The sequence below is a fragment of the Felis catus genome, chromosome D1 (assembly GCF_018350175.1).
Source record: "Felis catus isolate Fca126 chromosome D1, F.catus_Fca126_mat1.0, whole genome shotgun sequence".
Lineage (NCBI taxonomy): Eukaryota > Metazoa > Chordata > Mammalia > Carnivora > Felidae > Felis > Felis catus.
Genome location: NC_058377.1, coordinates 69,861,737 through 69,888,622, shown reverse-complemented (window position 1 = coordinate 69,888,622; position 26,886 = coordinate 69,861,737). Strand labels below are relative to the sequence as shown.

At 39.2% G+C, this 26,886-nt stretch overlaps 2 protein-coding genes across 5 annotated transcripts in view; one reads left to right on the top strand and one right to left on the bottom strand.

Moving 5' to 3' along the window:
- PTH (parathyroid hormone) overlaps positions 1 to 26,886 on the top strand; it is a 134,679-nt gene that overhangs the window by 54,667 nt on the left and 53,126 nt on the right. For all 4 annotated transcript variants that reach the window (XM_045038048.1, XM_045038047.1, XM_045038049.1 and 1 more), the window contains exon 3: positions 3,870 to 3,910. Coding sequence is in view for 2 of the 4 variants with exons in the window: in XM_045038049.1 (XP_044893984.1) it covers positions 3,870 to 3,910 (41 nt within the window). In the remaining 2 variants the exon portion in view is untranslated. The remainder of the gene's footprint in view (positions 1 to 3,869; positions 3,911 to 26,886) is intronic.
- Positions 9,586 to 10,950, bottom strand: LOC101092886 (dnaJ homolog subfamily A member 1-like). Its single transcript, XM_045038987.1, is given in 1 exon segment — positions 9,586 to 10,950. A coding segment is annotated over 1 exon segment (1,194 nt). The 5' UTR covers positions 10,936 to 10,950; the 3' UTR covers positions 9,586 to 9,741.

Below are 26,886 nucleotides of genomic sequence, written 5' to 3'. Positions count from 1 at the left end.
AGAAACTCCTTAAAAACTAACTTTATCTCTACCCCTAAAAGTGTATAATCAATTGCTCCTTACAACGTCAGTGCAGCTCTTTCTGCCCACGGGTCCTGTCCCCGTGCTTTAATAAAATCACCTTTTTGTACCAAAGACGTCTCAAGAATTCTTTCTTAGCCGTTTGCTCACGAACCACACTTCAAATTTCATCAACTTGGTTGAAAGAAAGCTTTAATTTGTATCCTTGTCTTCCTAAGTTTAGGGGAGAACAGGAGAAGGCAGGGAAAACATGTTCGACTACTTTTTGATTTTCTTCCGCCAAAATGAAAGTCACGTGAGTCTTAAATGATGTATTTTTTTTTCAATGCTTTGAATCAATTCTTTAACCATACAAAGAAACCATTAAAAAAGCTTTTTCAGGCATCTAAAACCCGAGAATTCATCTGTAAGGAAACATACATCCAAATAATCTTTCAAGAAACACTTGAATTAGATCATCAAGATCTCTTAAAAAGACAGACATGGATACGGAACACGGCCTGTTGTTGCTGCATGTAATAATTCAATGCAATAGACTATGGGGGAAAAGAAAAAGACAAGTTAAAAAGCAAAAGGAGGGGCGCCTGGGTGGCTCAGTCGGTTAAGCGTCCGACTTCGGCTCAGGTCATGATCTCACAGTTCGTGAGTTCGAGCCCCGCGTCGGGCTCTGTGCTGACAGCTCAGAGCCTGGAGCCTGTTTCAGATTCTGTGTCTCCCTCTCTCTCTCTGACCCTCCCCCATTCATGCTCTGTCTCTCTCTGTCTCAAAAGTAAATAAACGTTAAAAAAAATTTTTTTTTTTTTTAAAAAGCAAAAGGAGCAGTGGCATAAAAAAGAGGGAGGTATTCTAGAATGCCAGTTGTGACAGAATGTAAAGAGTACTGAATTGGAGACAATAACCTTGGCTAATTTGACTCTGTCCACTTTCTAGTGTGACCATTAGGCGAACCACTTAACTAATTTGAAAAAAGAGAATAAGAATACATACTTACCTCACTGGGTTGCCAAGAAAGGCATTGTAAAAGGAAAATTACTAATGAGATCAAAAGAGGAAGGAGTGAGAGATCAACTCTATAATGTGAAATCCTCAGGGGGATGAAGAGTTGCCAAAAGACTTGGAACATAATGTCCAGAGAGATTCATTTTTCCCAAGTACGTCTTTACTCTTTATCCTGTGCCTAGTAACATACAGCTGCCTTCGTTTATGTCCATGTTTTCCCATCATCATCTCAGGAAAGCTACTCTTGAGTCACCCGCTAAATAATTTCCATCATTTTTTCTCACAGGCTCGTTGACTTAACTAAAATACATACTAGTCTCTCCTATCCACTCAACCTATGTGTTTTTGAGAATCACGTATTCAAATGAGCATTGGAGTAATTAAGATGAGGGCTCTGGGGTCAGATGGCCTTGGCTTAAAGCTGAGCTCCACACCTTAACAAATATGTGGGCTTGGAAAAGTTACTCAATTTATCTATGTCTCAGTGAAATGGGTTAAGAATAATACATAATGGGGTGCCTGGGTGGCTCTGTTGGTTAAGCATCCAACTCTTGGTTTCAGCTCAGGTCATGATCTCAGAGTTGCGAGATCAAACCCTGTGTGGGGCTCCACACAGAGCATGGAGACTGCTTAAGATTATCTCTCCCTCTCCCTTTGCCCCTCCCTGCTTGTGCTCTCTCTCTCAAAAAATAAAAATGAAAGAAGAAAGAAAGATACCTAATATATAAAATTGTTTTACAGTGAAATGGAAAAAAAGTAAAAGACTCTTAGAATAGTGTCTAGCACGTGTTAAGCACTCAATATATGACAGCTCTTTACTAATTTATCAGTCTCTTTTTCTTCCTGAGTCATGTGGAACCTAAATGAGTCCTTTCTGGATCTAGACTAAGGAAATTACTCAACTGGATGAAAACACCATACGGGCTTTCGTTTTCTTAAATAAAAAAAGAAAACCCAAACTCCCATTTCTCCACCCCAGGAGGTCTGATTTTTCAATTTCTATACATTCATATATTCCATGCTCTTAGACTCCCTTTGCACCCCCAGCCTCACCAAAAGTAAATTGAAGCCTAAATGGAATACCGATTTCATCAGCATACCTACAATCTCAGTTCTGATCACACATTTTCAGAATGTACCTACATATTGCCATAAAAATAATGACAACGACTACGATGATACCCAACATTTATTAAGCACAAACACGCACAGTATCTACTATGTACTAAGCCCAGTTCTATTACTTAAAGTGCCTTATTTCATGTGATCATAAAAACAATCTTATGGAGAAAGTGAGGTTAAATCATTTGTCGAACACCACCCTGCTATTAAATGGTAGAGCCTGGACTACTACATCCTCACTCCCTTCCAAAAATCTAAGTTACCTTTACAATAGTGTGGAGTCCTTTACAAATCAAATAAAAATCAGGAATCACAGAAAGTGCCAAGACCTTTAACTAGAGCACTCCATTACTGGTGAGATTATAAATTGGTATAACTACTAGGAAAACAACATGCTATTATCTACAAAAGTTGAATATAATGCATAATCTATGACCCAACCATTCCATGTTATTTCTAGATATGATCCTTAGAGTAGCAGTTCTCAAATTTTTTGGTCTTAGGATCCTATTATACTCTTAAAAATTGTTAAGGACCCCAAAGAACTTTTGTCAATGAAGGTTGTATCTATTGACATTTCTCATGAAAAACCACTCAGAAAAATCACTTGAGCACTTGTCCATATTTCCTCCAGGTATCTATTAAGTATGTTGAAGAAGGGTAGATACTACTAGAAAGCCCAGGGAGAAATTGTCACGGACTCCATTCCAGGCAGCTGATCCTAACCCACTGAGCATGTTTCCTATTTATGTTTGGTTATATTCAGCAAAAAGTTCACAGAATCCTGAGAGTTGGTCATGAAGGAGTCTCTTCCCCTGCGATTATGGCTGTATTCTCAGGGTCTAAATTCCTATAAGCAGCACAAAGTAAAACAAAACAAAACAAAACACTGTGTTGGTCTTGTTTACTGTATTCTTCTCAAGGCCTAGCATGAAGTAAGTGCTCACAAAATGTTGGTTAATGTATGAAGACATGAAAGGTAACATCTCTACCTAAAGTCAGAGACTCTTTCCTTTTGGAACAGTATAGATAGGAATTTTTGTAGGAGTTTATAAGATTTATAAGCAACCCAACTAGGAAAGCCCTGTGCTTTTTGAAATGAAACACCGTAAGCAACAGTTTTTCCAAGACTATCGGTCCTGAGTGTGGTGATAAAATGACCCAATGAGCCACTCTCACATATCCCTAATTTAGCAAACTGACTCCAGGGGTTCAGGTTTTCACAAAGATGGGACTTTCAGGTTCAAAAGCAATATCCAAGTCTGAGAGGCCACCGATAGACGATGACTTTCCAGACGCATTTAGATCCTTCAGTCTATGCCAAACCCCGGAAGTTTTTAACCATTCTGATAATAGTCTTCTAAGGTGGAGATAAGAAGGGATATAGAATGGAGGTTAGTAATTAAATCACTAAATGACATCTTGATTTGCTCCCTGCACCTAGCCTCAAAAGAGCAACTGATACTTATGTTCCTGGGCTATCTACTGCTGAGTCACCCCACGTCAGTTTATATTTTCTAAAGTGTGGTCAAATCTTTTGCCTCCAGTTGATGCGCACAATAGCCAACAAAATATTTACTATCTGTGATAAGAGAACACCAGGATAATAAATTTGTAAGTTACACTCTTTCAGGCTAAGAAATGGGCTCAGTTTATCCCAATTTACTTCAAATGATGCATAATTTTGCTTTTTGCTCTGAGATTCATTCTTTTATTCTCTCTTGTAGGGAGCTACGTGACCTATTTTCTTTTACCAACTGGCTTCCAGGTAGGTTCAGCAAAAGGGAAGAATTAAGAGAAAATAGGAATTGAGAAGGTGAGTAGAAAGACTCTTGGGTAATTCTCCATGTCTTACCGTGTTCAATGTCTCTGGTTCTAGTTCTTAATGGACAGGTTCTCTTTCTATGGTTCCAGATCCCTCTGAGCAGTGTTCTAGGCTCTTGTAATACCACTTCCTTCCTTTGTCATGTGGCCCCTAAACATGGTAGCAGATGCCTGTCATTGGCAATCTCTGGGTTAACTCATACCTTACCTGGCTTCTCAGTGCTTCCATCACCTGTCTAATTAATTCTTGTATTAAATTCCAGTTGCATCATGACTGACAAAGTCATGATGTGCTTTGTGCGAAGTCTCCATGTGCCTTGGGAGGCCAGGGAAAGTCAAACAATCAGGCCACTGGAAGAGCAGGATCTATAATAGAGGTTGTTGAAACTGGGTGATGAGTATATGGGGGTCTTTTATACTCTTCTTCACTTCTTTGTGTAGACCTGAATATTTTGTACAATAACTTTACTTTAAAAAAGAAAATATTCCACAGGGTGCCTGTGTGTCTCAGTCGGTTAAGCGTCTGACTCTTGATTTCAGCTTCGGACATGATCTCACAGTTCATGAGTTGGAGCCCTGCACTGGGCTCTGTGCTGACAGTGTGGAGGCTGCTTGGAATTCTCTCTCCCTCTCTCTCTCTCTGTCCTCGCCCATTTGTATGCTCTCTCTCTCTCTCTAAATAAGTAAATAAACTTAAAAAAAATTTTTTTAAAGCAAAACAGTAAAGCTCAGAGGTTGCACACTTCATTTCAAGATAATTCCAATTACATACATCAGTGGTTCTCAATCAGGGTTGCTTTTGCCTACTAGGAGACATGACAATTTCTGGAGACATTTTTGGCTGTCATAAGTTTGAGGGGGTGCTACTGGCATCTAAGGGGTAGAAACCAGGAATGTGCTAAACATCCTACAATGCACAGGACAGCCTCTGCAATAAAGAATTATTTGGACAACTGGATATCCACATACAAAAGGATAAATTTGGACCTCTACCTCATACCATATACAAAATTAACTGTAAATGGATTGAAAACCTAAATCTAATTACTGGAAGTACAAAACTCTTAGAAGAAAACATAGGTATAAATCCTCATGACCTTGGACTAGGCAACAGTTTCTCAGCTATAACACCAAAAGCATACAAACCCAAGAAAAAATAAATTGGACTTGATGAATGTGTACAAGTTTTGGACTTCAAAGGACGCTATCAAAAAAGTGAAAAGACAACCCAGATAATGGAAGAAAATATTTTCACTTCATATATTTGATAAGGATCTAGTATCTAGAATATATAAAAACTCTTACAACTCAGCCATCAATAGACAACTTGATTTTTTAAATGGACAAAGAATTTTAATAGACATTTTTCAAAAGACGACATATACATTGTCAATGGGCACATGAAAACATGCTTAACATCATCAACCATTAAGGAAATTCAAACCAAAACCAAATTGGTACCCACTCACACTCATTATAGGATGGCTATAATTTTAAAAATCAAACATTAACAAGTGTTGGCAAGGATGTGGAGAAATTGGGACACTCATGCATTGCTGGTCAGAATGTAAAATGGCACAGCCATTCTGGAAAAGAGTTTGGCAGTTCTTCAAAGGTTAAACACAGAGTTACAATATGACCCAGCTAGGAAAGAATTTTTCTCAAAGCATTCTTAGTAATAGCTATAAAGTAGGAACAACTCAAACACCCATCAACTGATGCATAGATAAGTAAAGTGTGGTATATAGCTGCACTATGGAATATTATTCAGCCATGAAAAATAAATGGGGGTACCAATACTTGCTACCACATGGTTGACCCTTGAAAAAGTTATGCTAAGTGAAATAAGCCAGTCACAAAAGGCCACACATTATATGATTTCATTTATATGAAATGTGCAGAGTAGGCAAATCTATAGAGACAGAAAGTAGATAAGTAGTTGCCAGAGTATGAGGGCGAGAGGAGAATATGCAATGGCTACTAATGGATTTAGGGTTTCTCTTAGGAGTGATTAAAATATTCTGGAAAAGAGAGTGGTGATAGTTGAACACATCTTATGAATATATTAAAACTACTGGATTATATAAAGATGATGGTGTTGGAAGAGGTGAAATTACCGGACTTGGGATATATTTTGATGTTAGAGGCAGCAGAACTTGCAGATAGATTGGATGGAGGGTGTGGGAGAAAGAAAAGAATCAAAAATGACTCCTGGTTGGGGTCTAAACAACTGAGGGAATGATCGTGACGTTAACTAAGAGAAGGAAGACTGGAGGGACTGATTTAGGGGATGAAGGAAATCAAGAGTTCTGTTCTGGATATACTACATTTAAGATCACCTGATACACATCCAAGTAGAGAAATTGAGAAATCAGATATATGAATATAAGCCTGAAGCTCAGGAGAGCTGCCAGTCACTGAACTTATGAGGCATTCAGAAGAGAGAGGAAGAGCCAAGTCCTGAGTAAAAAGGAGAAGATCAATAAACAAGTGAAGGTTTGTCCTTAGTTAAGAGCATGCCAATTCCACCCATTATAATCTGAGGGTCAACAGAATAAACAGGTACAGATGCTGGAGGGCTGGTAGATTAGTGGTGGGCACATACCTGATTTCCTTTAAAAGAAATAAGATTATTGGTTGAGGGCAAGAAAAGGGAAAAGAATGATGGAAATGAGAAGAGAAAAGAGAATGAAATAATGATTTCTGAAGAGTGTGGGATGACGTAGCATAAATTTACAGGATAAAACTGAATGCTGGCAAGTCTTTGTATAATATATACAATGCTTGAGGCTATGTAAGTTAGTGAAAGCAATCTGGAGTTTGAAAGAACAACGTGTTGGGTTTTTTTTTAATGTTTTTATTTGTTTTTTTGAAAGAGAGAGAGAGCAAGGATGAGTAGGGGAGGGGCAGAGAGAAGGGGACAGAGGATCCAAAGCAGGCTTTGTGCTGACAGGGTAACAGCAGTAAACCCCATGTGGAGCTTGAACTCACAAACCACGAGATAATGACCTGAGCCAAAGTTGGATGTTCAACCAGCTGAGCCACCCAGGTGCCCCAACAACGGTATTTTTTTGACTCAATTTTATTTCGGGGAATTGGCCCAACACAGTAATTGAAAAGAAAGTCAAATGTTCATGTTAGGTTTTAATAGTGCCATTAATAGAAGCTTTACTCTATATTTCACATAACCTAAGAGACCATTTATGTAGCAGCCTCTGGAGGATCTGTCAGAGGCTCCCATTTCTCAAGCATGAGGGAAGGAGAAATATTGGCTTCCCATCACCTACCTGCATTTTTGTAAATCATGTGAGACATTCCAGGCCTGGTTCCTGTGGATCTCTCTAGTCTCATCTACTGGTGCCATTTTGTACTTTATGCCCTGAAAACACTGGAAGACTTGTAGTTTGCTGCACATAAACATTTGGTTCATTGCTAGAATTGCTGAAGGGACTGTGTTGTATTCTTACCACAAAAAATAGATTCAAGAGACAAAGAGCATGGATTGTCATTCTTGTAGCATCTGAGTTTTACACAACTTTAACTAGTTGTTTTTTTCTCTATTCACCCCAAGCCAATCACCTCGGATCAGAACAGTGATGCTTTTCAGGCCCCAGATGTGTCTGCTCCTCATTCTGATAACTAATTCAAGGCAAGTTGTCAAACAAAGAGGGCAGGCCTTGTAGGAGGTCTATGCTGGTGAGGAGAAAGCCAGAGATTTGTGTCTTGAGTACGTGGAACACCCGGACTTCCACGATATAATGCTGACACCAAGCTGCCTGGGTTGGTGTCTCAGCTCTGTCACTCACTCATAGAATTGTAAACAAGTTACTTACCCTGATGCTCTCCTTGTTAGAATGGGAATAATAGTGGTATATACCTTATAGAATTTTTGTGAAGACTAAGTGAGTTTACTTATGCAAAATACTTAGAATGGCTCCGATTTCTGTTACACTCATGGGATTTTAATTTATGGAGATGACTAAGTAAAAACACGGGAAGACTAGTGCCACTGAAGGGCTTTTATTACTTATGTTTTCCCAGAGGAGAAGGCACAACATACCATGCAGGGCCACCTGGGGGAAGCATCAGTGTTGATTAGGAGGCAGAAAGTAGTGAAGGGGAAGCCTGGCCCAGAGCCTTTATGGTTTTCCGTAGGAAAGGCAAGGCAGGGCAAGGGAAACTGCTTAGGGTTGGCTGGTCTGAATAATTTTGATGAGCTGTCTCAGTTGTCTGGTACTTAGTCCTGGATGATTTAGGGCAGGGGGTATATTGGTTTGGAGTTGAGGGGGCGATAAATAAAGGAGGTGACTGGGGGTATGGACTTGGGATTAGTTGGTTTATATATGCAAAACATGCTTTCAGGTTTGTTGCTCATTTTTTAATTTAAATTTTTACTGAAGAATCATTGACATACAATATTGTTTTAGTTTCAGGTGTACAACATAGTTGATATTTACATACATTATGAAATATATACACAGATTTGATATTTGTATACATTACAAAATGGTCACCACAATAAGTAGTCATCATCTGTCACCATACAAGATTACTACAGGATTATTGCCTATATTCCCTATGTTGTACATTGCATCCCTGTGTCTTAATTTTATAAATGGAAGACTGTACTTCTTAACCTCCTAACTTATTTTGACCATCCCTCTATGTAGCAACCATCAGTTTATTTTCTATATGAGTCTGTTTCTGACTTTTGTTGTTGTTCATTTGTTTTGTTTTTGGATTGTACATGTTAGTGAAGTCATACAGTATTTGTCTTTCTCTGTCTTATTTATTTCACTCAGCATAATACCCTCTAAGTTCATCCATGTTGTCACAAATGGCAAGATTTTTATTTTTATGGCTGAGTAATATTTCAGGTAAATTGTTTATTATCTCTGGGAAGTAGCTAACCCTGGGAGGGGCAGTCTCTCCTCAGCGAGTCAATCCCCACAACTTGTCAAACACCATAAAATATTAAAAATATGGTTAATACACTAGCCCATGGAAAGTATTATATAGGGGCACTTGGGTGGCTCAGTTGGTTAAACATCTGACTTCAGCTCAGGTCATTCGTAATCTCACAGTTCATGGGTCTGAGCCCCACATCAGGCTCTGTGCTAACAACTCAGAGCCTGGCACCTGCTTTGGATTCTGTGTCTCCCTCTCTCTGCCCCTCCCCTGCTCTCTCTCTCTCTCTCTCTCTCTCTCAAAAATAAATAAAAATTAAAAATGTAAATATATGTATATATATATGTGTATACATATATATATAAAAGAAAGTATTGTATAAGTGTTAGCTACTCTTCTGAAAGAGACACTCAGCCTTGTTGGCAGTCAAAGACTAGAGTTCAGATAAGGCTCATTGTGAAGGTTTAAATTATTTTTGTTCTTCAGGTGGCAGAGAAGCTCAGGAAGCTTAGAAAAACTTTTGCCCATAATTTTTTTGGTTTGTGTCTCCCCTGGTTCTGGAAAGCTCTACTTCAATTCCAGTTCCTGACACTATTCTATTGACCTAGTGAACAATATCTTAAGTTAAGGATTATACCTCTTTGCTCATCTTTTGGTTTTCATGGAAACCAACTTAGGTATGTACTTGACCATTCTTTTTTTTGGGGGGGGGCTTTTATATTTTTTATTCTTCATTTAACTTTTAAAACACTACTATAGTTGAATATTAAAACAAAAACAATAATAGCAAGTAGTGAGCTATGATTATAGTCCTTCATTCGTTCACTACTGCATATAAAATACCAGCAGTGTTCTTCACTGACCCCATTAAGAGGTCTGACACTGAACACCTCCCCTAGGGTGATGTTCATCATCCTCATATGCTTCTCCATTGTAATGGCACCTTCTTTCCTGATTTGGATCAAAGTCCACCAGCTCTACCTGGTCCATTTCATCAGTCTCTTCTACTTCCTTCCTCTCAGGTAGGAGTTTTTCCAGCAAAGACAGTTTATCAGGAGAGAGAAAGCCATTCTCAGGGAAGTTTACCTTAAATTCAATGATTGGGCAACCCTTTTCGTATGGTCTACGATAAATCGGCATGCCTTCATTCAGCACACACTTGATATCTCCATGCTTGACAATCTGACCTGGACGAGAGGTAATGACAATGGTTCTGTTGTCTAGAGTAGATATTGGCTTTTGAAAGCTGCACAGTGCTTCAACCAGCTGTACGTCCATACACATGAAAAGATCCCCTCCTCACCTAGTAAAAACAGCATGGTCCTTCTGATCTAAAATACTGATAATATCTTCTGGTTCCAGTCCAGGTTCTAGGTCTCCTTCACCATGGAATGTTATCTTCTGGCCATCTTTCATGCCTTTGTCAATATGAACTTCTAGAATCTTCTTTCCTCGAACTATCTTCCTTCCCTTGCATCTTGTACATCTATCTTTAGGACTGATCCGTTCCCCATGGCCCTGGCACTCCATGCACACAGACTGAATTTGTTGAACCATTCCAGGTCCTATCTGATGAATTCTTATTTGCATTCCAGTACCTCAGCAATTGGGACAACATTCTACCGCTCCTTTCTTACCACCTCGGCCTTCACATTTGTCACAAATCACATTCTTTTGCAGAGCTAGTTTTCTTGTTGCACCATTATATAAATCTTCTAAGGTTACAGAGAGCTGATGCACAACATTTTTACCTCTCCTCTCTCTCTGCATCCTTCCTCCTCCTCCAAAAAACATATCAAAGATGTCCATGGGGGAGCCAAAACCACCACCTGCTCCACCTTCTTTAATTGCCTGTTCTCCTCCTTTGTCATATAATTCCCTTTTCTTCGCATCAGAGAGCACTTCATAAGCTTGAGAAATCTGTTTGAACTTCTCTCCTTCATTTGGCTTCTTGTCAGGGTGGTACTTCAAAGCCAATTTCCTGTAAGCCTTTTTCAGTTCTTCCTGGGTGGCATTGGGCTTGACCCTCAAAACATCATAGTAAGTAGTTTCTTTCACCATTTTCTACAGCCGGTGAGGGGGCCAAGGCCGGTGTGGGGGAGCAGGAAGGAGCGCGTTTCTGGGTGCAGCTCGGGCAGCCGCCGCTCCTCCACTTTTTAGCGAGAGTTCTGGAAAGTCCCCTGTATTTGACCATTCTTGGTTTAACCATGGTACTGAAGCCTTTCTGACAAAATCAGTAAATTTTAAGTGAGATAATACTAAGCTATTACCACCAACCCGGACTAACCAAATAAATAAAAGTATAGAAGTGGCTAAGAGCAAAATACATTAGTCGCATACAGTATCCAGGAGACATGTTAGGGATTTATAGTAATACAATATTGAGGTAATGGCTATATCAGTCCTTCCTGATACCATCTGAAAATAGCCCTCAATCTTGATCAATGGCTTATTTTTATCTGGCCCAGGCTTTAGGTCCTAACTTGCTTTCCAGGTGTGTACTTGCCTTGCAGATTAAAGCTCTTACTAGATTTCTCTTGACTTCATGAAGATGTTACATAAGTAATTGAAGAAAGTTGTAGAAAGAAGAGAAATGGAGATGAATCAATTGGTTTGAGAATTCTTCCAGAAAATACCTACAGAACTTCATGGCAACTGATTAGATATAAGGAATGAAAGGGCAGGGAACTGACCTTGGGAAATGGTTGTTACCACTAAGAAATGAAGTTGAAAGGAAGTTGATGTGGAGAATAAAGTAAGTCCATATCCAGACATACTTTATTTGAAATGATATGACATCCAACTAGATAGGCCCAGTAGGCAAGAGGGGGAACAAGACTAGATGAGAAGAAGATATCAGGATAGGAATGATTATGAAAGCCATGAGCAAGACGAGGGTGGCTGAGACATATCTTTTGGGTGTGGTGGGAAGACAGGAGAGAATTCTGGAGAAAAGAGAGACCATATGTTTAGAAGTGGGAGATCCAGGGTGGTATAATATCTTGAAAGAATTCACAGAACAAAGTTCATAAGGCAGAGAGCAGGCAACAGTGTCTAAAGGTTACGTGAGAGGGAAGTGGATCATTGGATGTGGCAACACAGGAGTCTTGGGCAATAACAGGGTGAGCAGTGAGGGAAGAAAGCCATGGGTCAACAATTAAACACTTTATCTGGGTCAGATCAAAGTTGATTAGTATAAATCACTGAAAAAGTTTCACAAGGAAGAGATGGGCTGAACCCACAGAAGTTACTCAGTAGTGCCATTCTCCATCAGAAGTTGGCCACGGCAAATTTTTACTCAACACATCTCCAGAGGCAAGGAAAACAAAAGCAAAAGTGAACTATTGGGACCTCATCAAAATAAAAAGCTTTTGCACAGCAAAGGAAACAATCAGCAAAACTAAAAGGCAACCAATAGATGGGAGAAGATATTTGCAAATGACATATCAGATAAAGGGTGAGTGTCCAAAATCTATAAAGAACTTATCAAACTCAACACCCAAAAAATAAATAATCCAGTGAAGAAATGGGCAAAAGACATGAATAGACACTTCTCCGAAGAAGACATCCAGATGGCCAACCGACACATGAAAAAATGCTCAACATCCCTCATCCTCAGGGAAATACAAATCAAAACCACCATGAGATACCACCTTACACCTGTCAGAATGGCTAACATTAACAACTCAGGCAACGACAGATGTTGGTGAGGATACGGAGAAAGAGGATCTCTTGCATTGCTGGTGGAAATGCAAGCTGGTACAGCCACTCTGGAAAACAGTATGGAGGTTCCTCAAAAAATTAAAAATAGAACTACTCTATGAGCCAGCAATTGCACTACTAGGTATTTACCCAAGGGATACAGGTATGCTGTTTTGAAGGGGCATATGCACCCCAATGTTTATAGCAGCACTATCAACAATAGCCAAAGTATGGAAAGAGCCCAAATGTCCATCGACAGACAAATGGATAACGAAGATGTGGTGTATATATACAATGGAGTATTACCTGGCAATCAAAAAGAATGAAATCTTGCCATTTGCAACTACATGGATGGAACTAGAGGGTATTATGCTAAGCAAAATTAGAGAAAGACAAATATCATATGACTTCACTCATATGAGGACTTTAAGACACAGAACAGATGAACACAAGGGAAGGGAAGCAAAAATAATATAAAATCAGGGAGGGGGACAAAACAGAAGAGAGTCTTAAATATGGAGAACAGAGGGTTACTGGAGGGGTTGTGGGATGGGGGATGGGCTAAATGGGTAAGGAGCATTAAGGAATCTACCCCTGAAATCATTGTTGCACTAATGCTAACTAACTTGGATGTAAATTTTAAAAAATAAAATAATAATAATAAATTACAAAGTGTTACATTTGATTTGATGTGATTCACAGATATTCTCTTTTGGGAAAGAGAAAGTCTGTACTAATGTGAGAGTTCTTGAATTGAATTTTAAGATTCATGTCAAAGTAGTTGAGAAATACAGTGACTTTAGAGAATATTTTTATTGAACAGTCTTATTTGGAACTCTATGTTTAAGCAAAAAAGAGGAATCTGTCTGCTATCTTGTGAACATTTATCCTCTGCAACAAAAATATCACATAGGAAAGATAAAAAGAATCCTATGTTGTGTTAGTCTGGTGTGTATATTATTATGATTCACAGGGATAACATAAAAATATATAGACTTTCACAAAGTTAGAAAGTTCTACTATGATTTTCTTTCTTTTTTTTTTTATTTTAGAGAGAGAGCACAAGTAGGGGAGAAGGGCAGAGGGAGAGAGAGAGTCTCAGGCAGGCTCCATGCTTGATGGAGCATCAGTGCAGAGCCTGATGCAGGGTTCCATCCCATGACTTTGGGATCATGACCTGAGCCAAAATCAAGAGTCAGATGCTCAACCAACTGAACCACCCAGGCTCCCCTCTGCTATGATTTTCAACTGCCACCCTCTGAACAGAAGCTTCAAGGAATTTTATTGAGCAAATGAACATAAATAATATGTGTATAATTCTCAATATTCATGTTGAGATGTTGTTTATGAACATTGCTGAGGTATATTACAAGTACTTTGATATTAAGAAAAGTTAAAGTGCCAATTTTTAATCATAGCTGACTTCTTCACAGACATTGACAAGCTGACCCTAAAATTAATAAATTCAAAGATCTCAGAATAGCCAAACAATTCAAAACAATCTTGAAAAAGAAGAATAAATTTGGAGCACTCAAGCTTCTGACTTTCAAAACTTACTACAAAGTTACACTAATCAAGACAGTGTGGTAGTGGGATAAGGAGAGACACAATGGAATAGAATTGAATACACATCAATGGAATAGAATTGAGATCTAGAAATAAACTCTCTCACTTTATGGTCAGTTGATTTTCAACAAAGATGCCAAGACCATTCAAGTGGAAATAATAGTTTTTCAACAAATAGTGCTGGGACAACTGGATATCCATATGCAAAAGAGTGATTTTGCACCCTTTCTCACATCATATACAAAAATTAAAAACTAGCCAAAGGCCTAAATCTAAGCACTAAGACTATAAAAGTCTTTGAAGAAAACATAGGTGTAAATCATAACCTTGGATTGGGCAATTGTTTCTGAAATATGAAACCAAAAGCAGAAGCAGCCAAAGAAAAAGTAAGATTCTACCAAAATTAAAAAATGTGCTTCAAAGGACACCACTAAGAAAGTGAAAAGACAATTCACCTAATAGGAGACAATATTTGTAAATCATATGTTGGATAAGAGACTAGAATCCAGAATATATAAAGAACATTTTCAACCCAAACATAAAGAGACAAATAACCCAACTAAAATATGGGCAAAGAATCTGAATAGACATTTCTCCATTGGGATATGAAAATTTCAGCAAAATTCTAGAAGATGGAAAGTGAACAAGAAAGTGTTACTAGGTGACATAACAAAGGAATCCACAGCCCAGAATAAGTTCCAAGGGGCCTGTTATATAGCACAGAGGCAGATCTGCCCGGCAACCCCACAAAGGCTTGAGCGCCTGAGTCCTATGACTGAGGGCAGGAATGAGAATTCTGCTAAGGACAGGAAATTCATTTGAGGCTTAAATACATGTGCAAAGGCAACAGGTCACCTAATAACCACTCCCCTCCCCAACAACGTGGGATGGGGAGGGGCTTGGGGGAAAGGTTCTTCTCTAAAAGATTAAACATCTTCCATTCACTTTCCTGGTATGGGTTTATGTAGTTTTTTTTTGTGCCCTAAGCCACATCCCCTCGGTTCAGCTTGCATTTCTGGAGCAGCTCTGGTGCACAATTCCCCTACACAAGTTTTCTCAGCCTAATGCTTTCCCTGAAGCCAAGGGAGGTCTACCATCCCTTCACACCGGTAGTCTGGAAACATTTCTGGGAGCAAGCATCAGTGGAGGATGGGAATCAGTGAGAAAATGCTCTATCCACTCAGCAGGGGCAGCAAAAGGAAACAACTTGTGTCCCTCTGTAGGTACTGATCTGGGAAGATGTACAAGATCTATTGTTAAGTGAAAAAAATCAAAGCTAGTATGCTGTCTTTGTGTAAGAAAGAGGGGAGGAACATTAATTTACATTAGTATTTGCTCTTATCTGCCTACCCCAAACCTTAAGATATCTAGAAATAAGGGACGCCTGAGTGGCTCAGTGGATTGAGCATCCGACTTCAGCTCAGGTCATGATCTTACAGTTTGTGGGTTCGAGCCCCGTGTTGGGCTCTGTGCTGACAGCTCAGAGCCTGGAACCTGCTTCAGATTCTGTGTCTCCTTCTCTCTCTGCCCCTCCCCCACTTGTATTCTGTCTCTCTGTCTTTCAAAAATAAATAAATGTAAAAAAAAATTTTTTAAGATATCTAGGAATAAACTTAACCAAAGAGGTGAAAAACCTGTACTCTGAAAACTATAAAACACTGATGAAAGAAATTGAAGAGGACACAAAGAAATGGAAAGACCTTCCATGCTCATGGATTGGAAGAACAAATATTGTTAAAATGCCTATAATATCCAAAAACATCTATACATTTAATGCAATCCCTGCCAAAATACCAATAGCATTTTTCGCAGAGCTAGGAGAAACAATGCTAAAATTTGTATGGAACACAAAATAGCCAAATAGCCAAAGCAATCTTGAAGAACAAAAGCAAAGCTGGAGGCATCACAATCCCAGACTTCAAGCTATAGTACAAAGTTGTAGTCATCAATACAGAATGGTACTGGGGCGCCTGCGTGGCTCAGTTGGTTAAATGTCCGACTCTTGATACTGGTTCAGGTCCTGATCTTGTGGTCATGAGATCAAACCCTCCTGCGGGCCCCACCCTGAGTGTGGAGCCTGCTGGGGATTCTCTCTCTCCCTCTCTCTCTGCCCCTCCCCTTCTCTCTCTTTCTCAAAATAAATAAATAAACTTAGAAAAAAACAGTATGGTACTGTCACAAAACAAAGACATAGAAATCAACAGAACAGAATATTAAAAAAATGAAGCCACAACTGTATGGTCAACTAATCTTCAACAAAGTAGGAAAGAATATCTAATGGGAAAAAGGCAGTCTCTTCAACAAATGGTATTGGAAAAGTGGACAGCAGCAGGCAAAAGAATGAAACTGGACCACTTTCTTACACCATACACAAAAATAAATTCAAAATTGATGAAAGACCTAAATGTGGGACAGGAAGCCATTAAAGACCTAGAGGGGAGCGCAGGCAGTAATTTGCCTGACATCGGCCATAACAACATTTTTCTAGATAGGTCTCCTGAGGCAAGGGAAACAAAACCAAGAAGAAACTATGGGGACTTCATCAAAATAAAAAGCTTCTGCACAGTGAAGGAAACAATCGACAAAATTGAAAGGCAACCTACAGAATGGGAGAAGATATTTGCAAATGACATATCTGATAAAGGGTTAGTATCCAAAACATACAAAGAATGTATGCAACTCAACACCCAAAAAACAAATAATCCAATTTAAAAATGGGCAGAGGATATCAAGAGACATTTCTCCAAAGAAGACCTACAGATAACCAATAGACACATGAAAAAATGCTCAACATCAGTCATCATCAGGGAAATACAAATCAAAACTACAATAAGATATCACCTCACACCTGTAGAATGGCTAAAATCAACAACACAGAAACAGGTGTTGGCAAGGATGTGGGGAAAGGGGAAACCTCCTACACTTTTGGGGAATGAAAACTGGTGTAGCCACTCTGAAAAACAGTATGAAGTTTCCTCACAAAGTTAAAAATAGGACTACCCTATGATTCAGCAATTGCACTCCTAGGTATTTACCCAAAGAATACAAAAATACTAATTCAGAGGGATACATGCACCTACAATGTTTATAGCAGCATGATCTAAGGTAGCCAAACTATGGAAAGAGCCCAAGTTTCCATCTACTGGTGAATGGGTAAAGATTATACACACACACACACACACACACACACACACACACACACACATACATATATATATACACACACACAGTGGAATATTACTCAGCCATAAAAAGGAATGAAGTCTTGCCATTTGCAACAATGTGGATAGAACTAGAGACTATAATGCTAAGCAAAATAAACCAATCAAAAAAGATAAATACCATATGATTTCACTCACATCTGGAATTTAAGAAACAAAACAAATAAACGTGGGAGAAAAAAAGAGAGGCAAACCAAGAAACAGAGTCCTAACGATAGAGAAAAAACTGATGGTTACTAGAAGGGAGGTGGGTTAGGGGTGGACTAAATAGGTGATGGGGATTAAGTAGTGCACCTGTTGTGATGTATGGACGTGTTGAATCACTAAATTCTACACTTGAAACTAATATTACACTGTATGTTGATGAGCTGGAATTTAAAAAGTTGAAAAAAAAATTTTTTTTCATTAGTTTTCCTAAAACTAATGGCCAGTGGTTACATGTAGAGGACGAGGTAGGGGTGTGGATTATAAAGAATATGAAAGTAAAACTTCTCAATGTATAATTTAAAAAAAAATTTTAATGTTTATTTTTGAGAGAGAGAGAGAGAGAGAGAGAATGCAAGCAATGAAGGGGCAGAGAGAGAGGGAGACACAGAATCTAACGCAGGCTCCAGGCTCTGAGCTGTCAGCACAGAGCCTGATGTGGGGCTTGAACTCACAAACCATGAGATCATGACCTGAGCCGAAGTTGGACGCTTAACCAACTGAGTCACCCAGGCTCCCCTCAATGTATAATTTTTAAAAACCTTTGAGCCAAGTGAATGTAGCATTTATTTAAAAATAATTAAATTGAGTTTTTAAACATTTTGCCATCTGATTCAGGTAGTTGCTCCCAATGCTAACCTAGTTCTCTCTTTTCTTCTCATTCAAAAATATTTCAGAGTTGTTTCATTGCTGTGTTTATTTCCTAACCTCTCACTCATCAATCGGGTTTCTGCCCCATTATGCAAATAAATTGCTCTGACCTCTTGTCTCCAGTGACCTCCATATTGCTAAATCTCATAAACATTGTTTAGTATTTCTCTCACATAATCTTCTGGCAGCATTTGATAAACTACCTCCCTTCAGACACATCCTCTTCTCTTGACTTCAATGTCTCCACGCAATTCTAGTTTTCCTCCCATCTCTCTGGATACCCTTACTTCTCTTCTCCCTTTCTCCCCCACCTTCTTCTTTTTTTCCCTTCTCTTCTCCCTCCTTTACCCAAACATTAAACATTGTATTTCTTCAAAACTCTGTTGTAAATATCTTCTCTAGTCCTAAGGGATTTCACTCAGAACTATAAATTGAGTTGATAACAGTGACCTCCACATTCATATCTGCAAACTCTTTCAGGACTGAGACATTCTGTTATTGGCAGCTCACTCTGGCCAATGGAAATGTCTAGAGGCAGAATTACCTGTTGCTCTAGCTGCTAAAACTTCCAGCAGTTGTGGGAGGGAAATTTGGAGGGAGCACCATAGCATTTAATGCAGATAGATGTACTATGAATATTTTCTACCGGTATGTGATTTGCCTTTTCATTTTCTTTTCATTGTCTTAAGGAATGGCTAGTTTAAATTTTTATGAAGTATTGGGGTTTCTGGGTGGCTCAGTCGGTTAAGTGTCCAGCTTCAGCTCATGTCTTGATCCCACTCACAGCTTGAGAATTCAAGCCCCGAGACAGGCTCTATGCTGACAGCTCAGAACCTGGACCCTGCTTCTGATTCTGTGTCTCCCTCTCTCTCTGCCCCTCCCCTGCTCACACTCTGTCTGTCTGTCTCTCTCTCTCAAAAATAAAGATTAAAAATTCTTTTTAATTTTATGAAGCATAATTAATTTTTTTCTTTTATGTTAATTTTTTTTTTTCCATAGAGACTTTAAGTTTTTTACTGTGGTAAAAAGCATATGATATAGGGGCACTCGGGTGGCTCAGTCGCTTAAGCAACTGACTTTGGCTCAGGTCATGATTTCACGGTGTGTGAGTTCGAGCCCCACGTCAGCTCAGAGCCTGTAGCCTGCTTCAGGTTCTGTGTCTCCCTCTCTCTCTCTCTGCCCCCCACTCATGCTCACTCTCTCTCTCTCAAAAATAAGCAAAACATTAAAAAAATTTTTTTTAAGCATATGATATAAAATTTACCATCTTGGGTGCCTGGATGGCTCAGTCGGTTAAGCATCCGACTTCAGCTCGGGTCATGATCTTACCGTTCGTGAGTTCAAGCCTCACATCTGGCTTTGTGCTGACAGCTCAGAGCCTGGAGCCCGCTTCGGATTCTGTGTCTCCCCCTCTCTCTGTTCCTCCCCCATCCTCACTGTCTCTCCCTCAAAAATAAAGATTACCAAAATTTTTTTTTAGTTTACCATCTTAACCACTTTAAAGTGTACATTCCAATAGTGCTAATTAATTCACACTGTTATGAAACAGATCTTCAGAACTTTTTCATCTTGTACATCTAAAGCCCTCTACCCAAACAATATCTCCCTATTCCTCCTCCCCAGTCCCTGGCAACCTCAATTTTACTTTCTGTCTCTGTGATATTGACTACTCTATATAGCGTGTATAAGTGGCATCATACAACATTTGTCTTTTGATGGCTTGGTTACCCCAGTATAATGCCCTCAAGTCCATCCATGTTTTAGCCTGTGATAGGATTTCCTTCCTGTTTAAGGCTGAGTAATATTCCATTGTGTGTATATACCACACTTTATCCATTCATCTGTCAGTGGACATTTAGATTGTTTCACTTCTTGTCTATTGTGACTAGTGCTGCTATGAACATGAGTGTGTAATATTTCTTTGAGACTCTGCTTTCCATTTTTATGGATATATATAACCAGAAGTGGGAGTGCTGGATCATATGGTAGTTCTGTTTTAAATTTCTTGAGGAAACTCCATATTGTTTTCCACAGTGGTTGAACTATTTTACAGTCCCACCAATGGTGTGTAAAGGTTCCAGTTTTTCCATATCCTCTCCCTCTCATGTTATTTTCTGTTATTTTTTTTTATAGCAACCACCCTAATGGGTATGAGATTATTTAGTGCTTTTCATGTCTTCTTTAAGAAATATTTACCTATCCCAAGGTTGCAGATATATTCTTCCATGTTTAAAATTTTGACTTTTAGGGGCACCTGGGTGGCTCAGTCAGTTAAGCACCTGATTTTGGCTCAGGTCGTGATCTCACAGTCCGTGGGTTTAAACCCCTGCTTGGGCTCTGTGTTGACAGCTCAGAGCCCGGAACCTGCTTTGGATTCTGTGTTTCCCTCTTTGTCTGCCCTTCTCTCTCTCGCACTCTGTCACCAATAAATAAACATTAAAAATTTTTTTGGCTTAAAACCTCTTTGATCTTGGCTGCAGCAACTTCTTACTCAACACGTCTCCAGAGGCAAGGGAAACAAAAGGAAAAGTGAACTATTGGGACCTCATCAAAATAAAAAGCTTTTGCACAACAGAGGAAACAATCAGCAAAACTATAAGGCACCCGACAGAATGGGAGAAGATATTTGCAAACGACATGTCAGATAAAGGTTAGTATCCAAAATCTATAAAGAACTTACAAACTCAACACCCAGAAAACAAATAATCCAGTGAAGAAATGGGCAAAAGACATGAATAGACACTTCTCCAAAGACATCCAGATGGCCAACCGACACGTGAAAAAATGCTCAACATAACTTTTCATTAGGGAACTACAAATCAAAACCACCATGAGATACCACCTCACACCTGTCAGAATGGCTAACATTAACAACTCAGGCAACAACAGATGTTGATGAGGATGCAGAGAAAGAGGATCTCTTCTGCAACGCTGGTGGGAATGCAAGCTAGTGCAGCCACTCTGGAAAAAAGCATGGAGGTTTCTCCAAAAATAAAAAATAGAACTACCCTACGACCCAGGGATTGCACTACAAGGTATTTATCCAAGGGATACAGCTATGCTGTTTTGAAGGGACACATGCACCCCAATTTTTATAGCAAGCAACACTATCAACAATAGCCAAAGTATGGAAAGCCCAAATGTCCATCGATGGGTGAATAGATAAAGAAGATGTGGTATATATATATATACAATGGAGTATTACTTGGCAATCAAAAAGAATGAAATCTTGCCATTTGCAACTATGTGGATAGAACTAGAGGGTATTATGCTAAATGAAATTACTCGGTCAAAGAAAGACAAATATCATATGACGTCACTCATACGAGGACTTTAAGACACAGAACAGATGAACATAAGGGAAGGGAAGCAAAAATAATATAAAAACAGGGAGGAGGACAAAACATAAGAGACTCTTAGATATGGAGAACAAACAGAGGGTTACTGGAGGGGTTGGGGATGGGAATGGACTAAATGGGTAAGAAGCATTAAGGAATCTACTCCTGAAATCATTCTTGCACTATCCGCTAACTAATTTGGATGTAAATTAAAAAATAAAATTAAATGGGGCGCCTGGGTGGCTCAGACTATTAAGCGTCTGACTTCGGCTCAGGTCATGATCTCGCGGTCCGTGAGTTCGAGCTCCGTGTCAGGCTCTGTGCTGACAGCTCGGAGCCTGGAGCCTGTTTCAGATTCTGTGTCTCCCTCTGACCTCTCTCTCTGACCCTCCCCTGTTCATGCTCTGTCTCTCTCTGTCTCAGAAATAAAAATAAAAACGTTAAAAAAAAAAGCCAATAAAGAACTTTAAAAAAAAATAAAATTAATAAAATTAAAAAATTAAAAATAAATTAAAAAACTTTTTTTGGCTTCTACATTTAAGTCTATGATACACCTCAAACTAGTTTTAATGTGTGGTATGAGGTACAGGTCAAGGTTCGTATTTTTCAGTTGGATATCCAGTTATTCTGACATTATTTGTTGAAAACAAAAACAACAACCTTCCCGTTCTACACTGGATTTTCTTGGCACCTTGGCAAGTAACTTTTGACACTGGTTTTAAGAAGATTCCCAAACTTCAGACCTGTCAAGGTGTGGGGAAAGAAGTACATCTTAGAATTGAGAAAATAGAAACTTCTTTTGGATTCCTACAGCACCTAGTACAGTATATGTGGGTCACACAGAGTGAGTAGCATCGGAGCTTTGGAATCAGGCAAATCTGGATTCAGACTCAAGTTTGCATGGCCTTGGACAATTTACCTAACATCTTCTTTGCCTTGGTTTCCTTATATACATAGTGAGGATCCAATGTTGTGATGAGAAATTAAACGATGCAAAATGCCAGTATAGCTATTTGGTGGGTATTCTTTTCCCCTCATATTTTCATTTTTTCAGTCAATATCTGTTATCTTCATTGGACTCAGTGGTTTGGGGCATGATAGAAATTTCTGTCGAAATTCCTTATGTACTTTTTCAAAAAGACTTACAAATTGATTGCAAGTCTCCTTGCCTTTAGCAAGGTATGCCATCTAGTATTAATCCTTTTTTTTATCTGATTCTCCTTTTGCAAATTCTTGAGAGAGCGGTTTGGACATAATTGTTTGGAAACTTCATCCTGTTAAGGAGAAATTTAGTAACAATATTATGTGATCATCAGAAATCAGGAATCCTTCAGCTCATCTAGACTAAAAGAGAGCTTTCAACTTTAAGCGGCACACCGCTCACTTGAGGATCTTATTACACTCCAGACTCTGATTCAAGAAGTCTGGAGTTGAGTCTGATATTCTGCATTTCTAGCAGGCTCCAAGGAAATGCCAAAGCTTTTGGTGTAAGGACCACACACTTTCTGTAGGTAGGGGCTAGAGGCTTCACGGTTCGTTAGGGGAAAAAATTTTAAACCCTGAAGTTCATGAATAAATAATGTTTCCCTTGGCTGAGGGTACTATGGTTGCAGGGAGAGGGGAAACTGTTCATTTAGTTTTTACCATGCACCTGGAAGCATATGTATGAGGTAAAGCATAGGCAGAATGAGCACAAATATTTTCTCTTTTAGGAGTTCTGGATTTAGAATCAGATGATACAGTTTCATATCCCAGTTTCCCCACTTACAATCCATCGTGACATTTGGCAAGTTGTTAAATCTCTCCAGTAGCCTCTCACGGGATACCTGTGAAGATAAAATGAAATTATGTAAATAACTTTGGCCCAGCATCTGACTTGTAAATAGCATTTAGTAAGTATTGTGTATATGTGAATTTCTTTAGCAACTCTTGCCAGATTAAGGCATTAAGTAAAACTAGAGTGATGGCTAGATCCAGACTCAGGTTCAAGTCCTTACTATGCCCCCTAAGTAGCTGTATAGTCATTAGACACTTGGGAGCCTAATGTGTCTTAGATATCAAATAAGATTGGAGTGGATATTCTTATTCTTCACAGTGCTAAGGGTCTTCATGCCCTAATGGTCCTGTGGTTCTGGAGCTCTTCTCTATAAGGCAGAGACAGGCAAACATTAAAAGAAACTGTCTCTTTAGTCAGTTAGCTGAATTGACACAGCAAACCAGGAGCCAGAGGAAGAAAGGTAAAGAGAGGAAAAAGAAGGATCCTGAAATGGTCCTGGTTCATCTTGGTTCTTTCAGCTCATGACAGCTTTTAGAAGGGAGACTTAGTTCAGGAGGAGTGGCCCAGAGACACGTCATCCATTTCAACAACATCTTCATCCCCTTAGTCACCACACACCTTTAGGCCATGGGAATAGGGGGAGTGTGTGTGTGTGTGTGTGTGTGTGTGTGTGTGTGTGTGTGTGTTTTAAAATGTGAACAATGTCACTGGGTTAAAATCCTAATATAGATCACCTCTTTGCAATGTAAAAACAATTTTGTGAAGTAGGTATTATTATCTATGATGCATGGATGGGGACACTGGGCCTTAGAGAAGTTAAACAATTTACACAAGCTCACAGTTAATGGGCAACTTTACTTGAACCAAGGCGGTCTAATTCCTGCTCCCTCTTTCCTAATCATTATCCTACACTGCTGTACAGATCTGTGGAGCTGACTGAGATTTACTCAGTGTCGAAATCTTCAGTCCAGATTATGTGGGGTTAAATTCCTGAGAGAATATGAAATAGAGTTCAAACTACCCGAGGAGCCCACTGTGAGGTCAGGTTGTGAAAGGACAAAGAAGTATTATCTTAACTTAGTAATGATAGTGTCATGACAGTGTGCTTGACAAAGCTCACTTAAACTTCAAAATACAGGCATATAGGGATTATTTTAGCGGAAGAAACTGACGCTCAAGGAAGATAAGTAATTTATCCACATGAAGGGCTCATATGGGCTGTAAGGAATAGGAAACTTTACACAAATGGTCTTTAACTATAAGGAAATCATTATCTCACTTACAAAGTCTAGAAGTAGGGCAGACTTTAGGGTCAGCATGTCTGTGTGCCAGTTCTACCTCTCCGCAATTCTCTTGGCTCTTTCCTCCACAGTGGATCGGCTTTAATCTCATAACCAGGCAGAAGTGGTTCCAAACATCCCATTTAAACATGATGATGTACAAAGGAAAAGGGATCTTCTCTCTCTGAGTCTATTTTAGGAATAAGGAAATCTTTTTTAGAAGCTTTCCCAGAAGACTTCCCCTCACACCTCTTTGCCAGGACTGACCCACTCTTATACTGATCACGAGTAAAGGAAAGGGATTACCATTCTTGGGTTTGAGGTGGATAGAGAGTGAGTTGAGAATCACCATGACCAGCATACCATGCTGCATCTCCAGACAGTGTCAGCATTGAAGACCTGCTCTGGTCCTTGATGAGACTCTCTTTTTTAGTATTCTCTGCCAAGGACAGATTGCAGTCACAGATGGAGATATCACCCCACAAGGCATTATATCTAAAGAATGAGCTCAGCCATAATTCAAATATCAGGGCTTTAAAAGGGAGACTTTTGAGGGCTCCATCAGTCAGGCCACAGCCAGTAGGCAGGCAACAGGGACCAAATCTCTAGAAAGAGAGCACTGGCAAGAGTAAGGAAGTGTAGCAGGAGCTAACATTGAAGTACACAAAAGAGGGAATGCCATGAGTCAGGGGTGCAGAAATTGATCACTGGGATCCTTTGTTGTCTTATGAACCCAAGAGCAACACAGAGACTCAATAATCTATACCGGAACTTCCAGACTAGGAAGATAAACATTACTAAACTCCATCAGCTATGTGGATTTCAGAATCTTTGGTTATCCTATTATCTTATAAAGTTTGGGAACTAGAACAGGGCAGACCCTGGGTCAGACCTTCCATCAGTGGAAGAGTCTGGAGGACAATGACAGAACCAATACTAGGTTCTTCCTGGTTGGAAGTGGAAGACAAATGACCCTCCCTTTAAGCTATGTAAGGCCCTGGAATTTCCAATCGTTCAAGGAGAACAGGAAGCCGTGAGAAGGTATAGAATCTTCCATTGATCTTGTAAATGGGGCACTAGTCATTTATGGAAGAAAAAGGTGGGGGCTGTGGCACAGTATTTTTCTTCTGATTTTGTGGGGTGGTAGGTATTGGTTGTAGAGATAATGGAATAGTGCATGGCTGATTAAAAATGATACATTTATACATTTACTTCATGGAAAGATGTCCACAACATATTGTTGAGGGAAAAAAAACAAAGTATAAAACAGCATGTAGACTATGATCCCATATATGTAAAATAATTCACAAAGATAAGGAACAAGTATGCCTTCTTCATTTGCTTGGGTATAAAATAAAGTCATTATTTTTACTGTTCAAATAATAATGAAGTCAATGCTATTCTTCTAAGTCTAGCAGAAAATACAGTTTTCCTTCTTGGTCTCCTGCCCCAAGATTCCTCAATGTCAATTTTCTTGATCTTTTCACAGAACCAACTTTTGGCTTCAATGATATTGTTCATATTATTTTTCTATTCTTGATTTTATTTATCTTTGCTTTGGTGTTTATTGTTTTCTTGCTTCTAGGTTTCATCTTGCTCAAAGGTGCAAAGTTAGGCTATACCTCAAATGGCAATACTCTTATATGGTCTTCTGAATCAGTGCCCCTTGTCATTGCTAACAGAGCTTGAGGATTCAAACGCATCACTGCTTTCCAAAGTAGGCCTTGACTTGCTGACTTAAGGCTTTCAACAAACAGGCTTTTCCATTGCTCACATGCACACCACTTAGTAGAAATACAAGCTTCCTCATATATATTAAAAGAGGGGCTGATGTCTGCTGCCCCATAGACCCTAAATCCTCCTCATTCTAGATGCAGGACAAAAACCAATCCACCACCTTCTCTATTTTTGAGAGTCATAGGCATTTTTTGGTCTCAGAGATGAATTGCTTGCCACCCCAAGTTGTTTAATACCACTGCTTCAATAACTCAGAATATCAAAGAAAGATCTGGAATTTGTCCCTTTTGGAGGCACCAGTTCTCCTTCTATAAATTTTCTTCCCCCTCTGCAGTAAATTTCAGATTCTGTATATCACAAATATAAACTAAAAATATGACTGGAAGGATTTTCACCAAAATACTAATGATGAGAATAAAGCCAAGAGAAATATAGCTTAAATTAAATCTCCGTTCAACCTGCAGCCTACTGATAAATACCTGAGACATACAGAATATAACATTCCTCAAGGAACTCATGGCTGCCTTAATGTGGAT